The sequence below is a fragment of the Macrobrachium rosenbergii genome, chromosome 54, assembly GCF_040412425.1.
Source record: "Macrobrachium rosenbergii isolate ZJJX-2024 chromosome 54, ASM4041242v1, whole genome shotgun sequence".
In the NCBI taxonomy this organism is placed as follows: domain Eukaryota; kingdom Metazoa; phylum Arthropoda; class Malacostraca; order Decapoda; family Palaemonidae; genus Macrobrachium; species Macrobrachium rosenbergii.
In genome coordinates, this window is record NC_089794.1 from 32,538,551 (window position 1) to 32,548,918 (window position 10,368).

General features: G+C 40.8%; 2 protein-coding genes across 2 annotated transcripts; both read right to left on the minus strand.

Annotated features, from left to right (window-relative positions):
• Positions 1 to 273: 273 nt before the first annotated feature.
• Positions 274 to 4,154, minus strand: LOC136834634 (flagellar attachment zone protein 1-like). The gene is made up of 2 exons (XM_067097215.1): positions 4,122 to 4,154; positions 274 to 1,617 (listed from the first exon to the last, which is right to left on the minus strand). Exons 1-2 carry the CDS (start codon positions 4,152 to 4,154, stop codon positions 274 to 276), a joined length of 1,377 nt encoding a protein of 458 aa, XP_066953316.1.
• A 1,105-nt stretch (positions 4,155 to 5,259) lies between these two features.
• LOC136834635 (flagellar attachment zone protein 1-like) lies at positions 5,260 to 9,378 on the minus strand. The gene is made up of 4 exons (XM_067097216.1): positions 9,053 to 9,378; positions 8,252 to 8,435; positions 7,745 to 7,772; positions 5,260 to 5,738 (listed from the first exon to the last, which is right to left on the minus strand). Exons 1-4 carry the CDS (start codon positions 9,376 to 9,378, stop codon positions 5,260 to 5,262), a joined length of 1,017 nt encoding a protein of 338 aa, XP_066953317.1.
• Between the last annotated feature and the right edge of the window lie 990 nt (positions 9,379 to 10,368).

The following is a 10,368-nucleotide window of genomic DNA, read 5'->3' on the forward strand; positions in this document are numbered from 1 at the left end:
TCGAATCTTCAGGCACTTGCCGCCAGTCCCACCAGTTGCTGTAGTCTCTCCATCGCGCAGAGATGCTTCCACCAGTGTATCGAGGAATGATTTCCATTGCCAAACGCAGTCTTCTTTCTTCTGCAAGCAAACCACCAGTCTTCCTAAAAATGCAGAGTCCTCAAGTGACAGAATTGATCTTGTAGAGAGTTCTGACCTTTTCAGATTCTTGCTCCAGCCTTTGGAGTCTGGCTGCTGATTCCAGCCTCATTTTCTGGTGAACATCCTGTATATTTAGGGCTTCTTAATCGTTGGAGTTGTAGCCAGGGCTTTTGAGGGTCTTTTGGTGCCAGTTGAATGCTGTTCCAACTCCCTGATTTGACGAATTCCTTTCTCGATGCTGTCCAGTTGTTGGTAGAGGTCTTTACAGTTAATCTGAGGTTTCCTCAGACATCGAGTTTCATCCAGAGCGTTTTTCTTTCCAACTTTCCTTTCAGATACAGACGGTTCTTTCGGGACCATTTTAACCATGTTCTGCTTTCTATCGAGGACTTCCTTTTCCAAGGATCTGATCTTGGCATCCTTGGCTAAGGTTTCTTCTTGGAGTCTTTCGAGTTCCAAGAGTGCCTCCAGCTTTTCAAATTCCATAGTCTCCAATTCTTCCTTCGTCTCGGCCATTTCGAATTCAAGTTGAGCTCTCCTCCTCGTCATTTCATTCAGCTTTCTATTTACATTTTCTGTAACAACACTCTTATTTGCCTCTAGCAAACCGATGACTTCTTTTTGTTTCAGAGAGCACTCGTTCTCCAGTCGGAGGATCTCTCTGTCTTTCTGCGTGTTCTGTTCCTTCAGTTTTTCTAGTTCCTTCGTTCTCTCTATTATTTCCGTTTTACATTCTTCGAGCTGTTTCAAATTTTCGTCAGCCCTCAGTTTCTCATAGGTAAGAACTTGCAATTCGTCTTCTAAACCGTTGATCCTTAAGGTTTCGTCCTCATTCTTCTTCTGCAGACTTTCCACGTGGTTTTGCTTTCTTCTATTGTCTTCTCGGAGTCTCTCCAAGTCCTCGTTCAGTTTGTTTAGTAGGACTTGAGTCGCGTTTTTATCATTTTCCATTTTCTTCAGATCTTGATGCAGGGTCTCCTTCTCCATCTCGAGAACGACGACCGTACTTTCCAAAATAATCAATGTAGAATTCTTATCCTCGTTCTCCCTTATTAGCTCTTCTGTCTCTTTGGCCTTGAGGGCCATTTCTTTTCCGAGTTTTTCTATTTCGGCAGGCATTGAGCTGATCTGACTTTCGTTCTCTTGATTGAGCCGCTCCAGGTCTCTTATCTTCTGTTCCATTTGCATTCGTCCTTCGGTCAGTCCCTCTACCTTCTTTTTTAATACTTCTATCATCCGATCCTTCTCTGCATTCTCTCGCTCAAGTCTTATGACGTTTTCATTTTTCTTAGCGTCGTCCTCTGTCTTTTGACTGATTGGATGCGGTGTTCCTTGACTATCTGAATCGTCGCCTTCTTCGTCATCTGAATTATCGTCTTCATTATCCGAACTATAGTCTTCACAATTAGAACTATCGTATTCACAAACTGAACTATCATCTTCGTAATCAGAATTGTCATCATCCAAATCTTCGTCCTTTTAGTTCCAGCCTCGTCGTCTAAAGCGATGAAATCGATAAAGAATTGAACCAAAACCATGCAAAATCCACGAAGCATAAATACTTCGGTGAATAGCACAACAAGACTAATATAAAACATATTCTCGCGGGGAATTTAGCCCCGGAGCCAAAGCACTGTTCGAGCACAAAGGTAAGCAAACTTAGAAACATCTTTAGTTCGGTACAGATCGAGTCTCTTTGCTGTATCCGTGGTTTCCAAAACCGACCGAGCGGAGTGTCAGGATTCTGGAGGCATTTTGGTCTCCGAGGAAGGAGTTGCTTCTGTCTTTGAGAATTCTTGGGAATTCCATATTTTTATCTATGTTTATATGTGTATACACATACATATAGATATATACATATATTCATATATATACATATATATAATTAGAGAGGGAGAACAAGAATTCAGAATATTTCCAATCACTGGACATAACCAGCTCTCCAGGAATCCCCAAAAATCCCCGAAGACAGAAGCAACCGCTTCCTCGGAGATCAAAATGCCTCCAGAATCCTGACACGTCGTCAACCATCTTATATGAACACACACACATACACACACACACACACACACACACACACACACACACACACACACACACACACATATATATATATATATATATATATATATATATATATACATATACATATTATTATATATCTGTTAGTCATATATATACTTATATACATACAATATATATATGCATTTATATATATGACTAACAGATAAATTATTTAAAAAAGGCTTGTCTCACACTACGGCAATTACTTACAAACAAACATTTGAAGTAAAATTTAAATACCAGTGGGTATGGGTATGGGTATGATACAGATATGGGTATGGGTATGAGTATGATACAGATATGGGTATGGGTATGAGTATGGTACGAATATAGGAACCAACAAATGCGAGCGACAGCGAGCATCTACTAGTATAAATATACATATGTACATACGCATATATATTAAAGACAAAGATTGTTTAATATCCAGCATCAAGTATGGCTGGGTTACCTGCGATGTCAGTGGCGGAGATTCCGTCTTGAAGCAGCTTCAGGTATGGTTACCTGAGAGGGATTTGGGATGGCATACTTCGTCGTCTGTATATATATTTATATATATATATATATATATATATATATATATATATATATATATATATATATATATATATATATATATATATAAATATAAAAACATACATATATATATATATATATATATATATATATATATATATATATATATGTATACATATATATATATATATATATATATATATATATATATATATATATATATATATATATATATATATATATATATATATATATGGGCCTTTAACGACTGCAAGCAATCTCACCCCCTGGGGCATCCTCGCCAACAGAGCATCATTGAATGGGGTTTATTTTTGCCAGGGTGGACCCTTCCCCATTCTCAGCTCCATCAGCTAGCCAAGAGAGATGGTATCCTCAGTCATATGACCCTACATCATGTGACGCCTGCCAGTCAGTGAAGAACCTCCAGGTCATTCCTCTGCAATTGACAGAAAACAGGTGGTTTCTTGACAGCCCAAAATCCAGCCAGTTCTCTGCTGACTGTTGGAAACGTCTGGTTCCTTGATGAAATCCATAGTCCAGTCACTCCTCTGCTACAGACAGGAAGCTTCCAGTCTCCAGATTGCACGACGTTGAAATGCAGCTACTCCTGGCGGTGCGCCCTTCGACGTCTTGGCGCCCCTGCCACGCTGGGATCAAATATTTTGCATATATAAAAGGCATTGAACTTACGGGTTTTACGCCACGCCAGAGGTTGCCACTGTAGTATATGCAAGAATTTGACCCATTATGCATTGCATAACCCATATTTTGCATATATAAAAGGCATTGAACTTACGGGTTTTTACGCCACGCCAGAGGTTGCCACTGTAGTATATGCATTAATGGGATCCAGTATGCAATGCATAGCCCAGTTCACATATGAGGTAGGCATGAAACTTACGGGTTCTTACGCCGCGCCAGTGGTTGCCTTCCAAGCATATGTGATTGGGCATTGATACCCCATTCCAGAGGGTATCATGTGGCAGGAGTGGTGCACAACAGTCGGATCTTTATATATTTTGCATATATAAAAGGCATTGAACTTACGGGTTTTACGCCACGCCAGAGGTTGCCACTGTAGTATATGCAAGAATTTGACCCATTATGCATTGCATAACCCATATTTTGCATATATAAAAGGCATTGAACTTACGGGTTTTTACGCCACGCCAGAGGTTGCCACAGTAGTATATGCATTAATGGGATCCAGTATGCAATGCATAGCCCAGCTCACATATGAGGTAGGCATGAAACTTACGGGTTCTTACGCCGCGCCAGTGGTTGCCTTCCAAGCATATGTGATTGGGCATTGATACCCCATTCCAGAGGGTATCATGTGGCAGGAGTGGTGCACAACAGTCGAATCTTCAGGCACTTGCCGCCAGTCCCACCAGTTGCTGTAGTCTCTCCATCGCGCAGAGATGCTTCCACCAGTGTATCGAGGAATGATTTCCTTTACCAAACGCAGTCTTCTTTCTTCTGCAAGCAAACCACCAGTCTTCCTAAAAATGCAGAGTCCTCAAGTGACAGAATTGATCTTGTAGAGAGTTCTGACCTTTTCAGATTCTTGCTCCAGCCTTTGGAGTCTGGCTGCTGATTCCAGCCTCATTTTCTGGTGAACATCCTGTATATTTAGGGGCTTCTTAATCGTTGGAGTTGTAGCCAGGGCTTTTGAGGGTCTTTTGGTGCCAGTTGAATGCTGTTCCAACTCCCTGATTTGACGAATTCCTTTCTCGATGCTGTCCAGTTGTTGGTAGAGGTCTTTACAGTTAATCTGAGGTTTCCTCAGACATCGAGTTTCATCCAGAGCGTTTTTCTTTCCAACTTTCCTTTCAGATACAGGCGGTTCTTTCTGGACCATTTTAACCATGTTCTGCTTTCTATCGAGGACTTCCTTTTCCAAGGATCTGATCTTGGCATCCTTGGCTAAGGTTTCTTCTTGGAGTCTTTCGAGTTCCAAGATTGCCTCCAGCTTTTCAAATTCCATAGTCTCCAATTCTTCCTTCGTCTCGGCCATTTCGAATTCAAGTTGAGCTCTCCTCCTCGTCATTTCATTCAGCTTTCTATTTACATTTTCTGTAACAACACTCTTATTTGCCTCTAGCAAACCGATGACTTCTTTTGTTTCAGAGAGCACTCGTTCTCCAGTCGGAGGATCTCTCTGTCTTTCTGCGTGTTCTGTTCCTTCAGTTTTTCTAGTTCCTTCGTTCTCTCTATTATTTCCGTTTTACATTCTTCGAGCTGTTTCAAATTTTCGTCAGCCCTCAGTTTCTCAAAGGTAAGAACTTTTAATTCGTCTTCTAAACCGTTGATCCTTAAGGTTTCGTCCTCATTCTTCTTCTGCAGACTTTCCACGTGCTTTTGCTTTCTTCTATTGTCTTCTCGGGTCTCTCAAGTCCTCGTTCAGTTTGTTTAGTAGGACTTGAGTCGCGTTTTTATCATTTTCCATTTTCTTCAGATCTTGATGCAGGGTCTCCTTCTCCATCTCGAGAACGACGACCGTACTTTCCAAAATAATCAATGTAGAATTCTTATCCTCGTTCTCCTTATTAGCTCTTCTGTCTCTTTGGCCTTGAGGGCCATTTCTTTTCCGAGTTTTTCTATTTCGGCAGGCATTGAGCTGATCTGACTTTCGTTCTCTTGATTGAGCCGCTCCAGGTCTCTTATCTTCTGTTCCATTTGCATTCGTCCTTCGGTCAGTCCCTCTACCTTCTTTTTTAATACTTCTATCATCCGATCCTTCTCTGCATTCTCTCGCTCAAGTCTTATGACGTTTTCATTTTTCTTAGCGTCGTCCTCTGTCTTTTGACTGATTGGATGCGGTGTTCCTTGACTATCTGAATCGTCGCCTTCTTCGTCATCTGAATTATCGTCTTCATTATCCGAACTATAGTCTTCACAATTAGAACTATCGTATTCACAAACTGAACTATCATCTTCGTAATCAGAATTGTCATCTTCCAAATCTTCGTCCTTTTTAGTTCCAGCCTCGTCGTCTAAAGCGATGAAATCGATAAAGAATTGAACCAAAACCATGCAAAATCCACGAAGCATAAATACTTCGGTGAATAGCACAACAAGACTAATATAAAACATATTCTCGCGGGGAATTTAGCCCCGGAGCCAAAGCACTGTTCGAGCACAAAGGTAAGCAAACTTAGAAACATCTTTAGTTCGGTACAGATCGAGTCTCTTTGCTGTATCCGTGGTTTCCAAAACCGACCGAGCGGAGTGTCAGGATTCTGGAGGCATTTTGGTCTCCGAGGAAGGAGTTGCTTCTGTCTTTGAGAATTCTTGGGAATTCCATATTTTTATCTATGTTTATATGTGTATACACATACATATATAGATATATACATATATTCATATATATACATATATATAATTAGAGAGGGGAGAACAAGAATTCAGAATATTTCCAATCACTGGACATAACCAGCTCTCCAGGAATCCCCAAAATCCCCGAAGACAGAAGCAACCGCTTCCTCGGAGATCAAAATGCCTCCAGAATCCTGACACGTCGTCAACCATCTTATATGAACACACACACATACACACACACACACACACACACACACACACACACACATTATATATATATATATATATATATATATATATATATATATATATATATATTTACATATACATATATATCTGTTAGTCATATATATACTTATATACATACAATATATATATGCATTTATATATATGACTAACAGATAAATTATTTAAAAAAAGGCTTGTCTCACACTACGGCAATTACTTACAAACAAACATTTGAAGTAAAATTTAAATACCAGTGGGTATGGGTATGATACAGATATGGGTATGGGTATGAGTATGATACAGATATGGGTATGGGTATGAGTATGGTACGAATATAGGAACCAACAAATGCGAGCGACAGCGAGCATCTGCTAGTATAAATATACATATGTATATACGCATATATATTAAAGACAAAGATTGTTTAATATCCAGCATCAAGTATGGCTGGGTTACCTGCGATGTCAGTGGCGGAGATTCCGTCTTGAAGCAGCTTCAGGTATGTTTACCTGAGAGGGATTTGGGATGGCATACTTCGTCGTCTGTATATATATATATATATATATATATATATATATATATATATATATATATATATATATATATATATATATATATATATATATATATATATATATGTGGGCCTTTAACGACTGCAAGCAATCTCACCCCTGGGGCATCCTCGCCAACAGAGCATCATTGAATGGGGTTTATTTTTGCCAGGGTGGACCCTTCCCCATTCTCAGCTCCATCAGCTAGCCAAGAGAGATGGTATCCTCAGTCATATGACCCTACATCATGTGACGCCTGCCAGTCAGTGAAGAACCTCCAGGTCATTCCTCTGCAATTGACAGAAAACAGGTGATTTCTTGACAGCCGAAAATCCAGCCAGTTCTCTGCTGACTGTTGGAAACGTCTGGTTCCTTGATGAAATCCACAGTCCAGTCACTCCTCTGCTACAGACAGGAAGCTTCCAGTCTCCAGATTGCACGACGTTGAAATGCAGCTACTCCTGGCGGTGCGCCCTTCGACGTCTTGGCGCCCCTGCCACGCTGGGATCAAATATTTTGCATATATAAAAGGCATTGAACTTACGGGTTTTTACGCCACGCCAGAGGTTGCCACTGTAGTATATGCAAGAATTTGACCCATTATGCATTGCATAACCCATATTTTGCATATATAAAAGGCATTGAACTTACGGGTTTTTACGCCACGCCAGAGGTTGCCACTGTAGTATATGCATTAATGGGATCCAGTATGCAATGCATAGCCCAGTTCACATATGAGGTAGGCATGAAACTTACGGGTTCTTACGCCGCGCCAGTGGTTGCCTTCCAAGCATATGTGATTGGGCATTGATACCCCATTCCAGAGGGTATCATGTGGCAGGAGTGGTGCACAACAGTCGGATCTTTATATATTTTGCATATATAAAAGGCATTGAACTTACGGGTTTTACGCCACGCCAGAGGTTGCCACTGTAGTATATGCAAGAATTTGACCCATTATGCATTGCATAACCCATATTTTGCATATATAAAAGGCATTGAACTTACGGGTTTTACGCCACGCCAGAGGTTGCCACAGTAGTATATGCATTAATGGGATCCAGTATGCAATGCATAGCCCAGCTCACATATGAGGTAGGCATGAAACTTACGGGTTCTTACGCCGCGCCAGTGGTTGCCTTCCAAGCATATGTGATTGGGCATTGATACCCCATTCCAGAGGGTATCATGTGGCAGGAGTGGTGCACAACAGTCGAATCTTCAGGCACTTGCCGCCAGTCCCACCAGTTGCTGTAGTCTCTCCATCGCGCAGAGATGCTTCCACCAGTGTATCGAGGAATGATTTCCATTGCCAAACGCAGTCTTCTTTCTTCTGCAAGCAAACCACCAGTCTTCCTAAAAATGCAGAGTCCTCAAGTGACAGAATTGATCTTGTAGAGAGTTCTGACCTTTTCAGATTCTTGCTCCAGCCTTTGGAGTCTGGCTGCTGATTCCAGCCTCATTTTCTGGTGAACATCCTGTATATTTAGGGGCTTCTTAATCGTTGGAGTTGTAGCCAGGGCTTTTGAGGGTCTTTTGGTGCCAGTTGAATGCTGTTCCAACTCCCTGATTTGACGAATTCCTTTCTCGATGCTGTCCAGTTGTTGGTAGAGGTCTTTACAGTTAATCTGAGGTTTCCTCAGACATCGAGTTTCATCCAGAGCGTTTTTCTTTCCAACTTTCCTTTCAGATACAGGCGGTTCTTTTCAGGACCATTTTAACCATGTTCTGCTTTCTATCGAGGACTTCCTTTTCCAAGGATCTGATCTTGGCATCCTTGGCTAAGGTTTCTTCTTGGAGTCTTTCGAGTTCCAAGATTGCCTCCAGCTTTTCAAATTCCATAGTTCCAATTCTTCCTTCGTCTCGGCCATTTCGAATTCAAGTTGAGCTCTCCTCCTCGTCATTTCATTCAGCTTTCTATTTACATTTTCTGTAACAACACTCTTATTTGCCTCTAGCAAACCGATGACTTCTTTTTGTTTCAGAGAGCACTCGTTCTCCAGTCGGAGGATCTCTCTGTCTTTCTGCGTGTTCTGTTCCTTCAGTTTTTCTAGTTCCTTCGTTCTCTCTATTATTTCCGTTTTACATTCTTCGAGCTGTTTCAAATTTTCGTCAGCCCTCAGTTTCTCATAGGTAAGAACTTGCAATTCGTCTTCTAAACCGTTGATCCTTAAGGTTTCGTCCTCATTCTTCTTCTGCAGACTTTCCACGTGGTTTTGCTTTCTTCTATTGTCTTCTCGAGTCTCTCCAAGTCCTCGTTCAGTTTGTTTAGTAGGACTTGAGTCGCGTTTTTATCATTTTCCATTTTCTTCAGATCTTGATGCAGGGTCTCCTTCTCCATCTCGAGAACGACGACCGTACTTTCCAAAATAATCAATGTAGAATTCTTATCCTCGTTCTCCCTTATTAGCTCTTCTGTCTCTTTGGCCTTGAGGGCCATTTCTTTTCCGAGTTTTTCTATTTCGGCAGGCATTGAGCTGATCTGACTTTCGTTCTCTTGATTGAGCCGCTCCAGGTCTCTTATCTTCTGTTCCATTTGCATTCGTCCTTCGGTCAGTCCTCTACCTTCTTTTTAATACTTCTATCATCCGATCCTTCTCTGCATTCTCTCGCTCAAGTCTTATGACGTTTTCATTTTTCTTAGCGTCGTCCTCTGTCTTTTGACTGATTGGATGCGGTGTTCCTTGACTATCTGAATCGTCGCCTTCTTCGTCATCTGAATTATCGTCTTCATTATCCGAACTATAGTCTTCACAATTAGAACTATCGTATTCACAAACTGAACTATCATCTTCGTAATCAGAATTGTCATCATCCAAATCTTCGTCCTTTTTAGTTCCAGCCTCGTCGTCTAAAGCGATGAAATCGATAAAGAATTGAACCAAAACCATGCAAAATCCACGAAGCATAAATACTTCGGTGAATAGCACAACAAGACTAATATAAAACATATTCTCGCGGGGGAATTTAGCCCCGGAGCCAAAGCACTGTTCGAGCACAAAGGTAAGCAAACTTAGAAACATCTTTAGTTCGGTACAGATCGAGTCTCTTTGCTGTATCCGTGGTTTCCAAAACCGACCGAGCGGAGTGTCAGGATTCTGGAGGCATTTTGGTCTCCGAGGAAGGAGTCGCTTCTGTCTTTGAGAATTCTTGGGAATTCCATATTTTTATCTATGTTTATATGTGTATACACATACATATAGATATATACATATATTCATATATATACATATATATAATTAGAGAGGGGAGAACAAGAATTCAAAATATTTCCAATCACTGGACATAACCAGCTCTCCAGGGAATCCCCCCCAAAAATCCCCGAAGACAGAAGCAACCGCTTCCTCGGAGATCAAAATGCCTCCAGAATCCTGACACGTCGTCAACCATCTTATATGAACACACACACACACACACACACACACACACACACACACACACACACACACACACACACATATATATATATATATATATATATATATATATATATATATATATATATATATATATATATATATATATA

Coding starts and splice junctions, on each gene's coding strand:
- LOC136834634 (XM_067097215.1), bottom strand. CDS start 4,154: ATGGAGAGACTACAGCAACTGGTGGGACTGGCG. Junction 1,618..4,121: donor AGCAACTGGTGGGACTGGCG/GCAAGTGCCTGA, acceptor TGGAACTAAAAG/GACGAAGATTTGGATGATGA.
- LOC136834635 (XM_067097216.1), bottom strand. CDS start 9,378: ATGGAACAGAAGATAAGAGACCTGGAGCGGCTCAATCAAGAGAACGAA. Junction 8,436..9,052: donor ATAGAAGAAAGCAAAACCAC/GTGGAAAGTCTG, acceptor ACAACTGGACAG/CATCGAGAAAGGAATTCGTC. Junction 5,739..7,744: donor TCTGGCGTGGCGTAAAACCC/GTAAGTTCAATG, acceptor TCATCGCTTTAG/ACGACGAGGCTGGAACTAAA.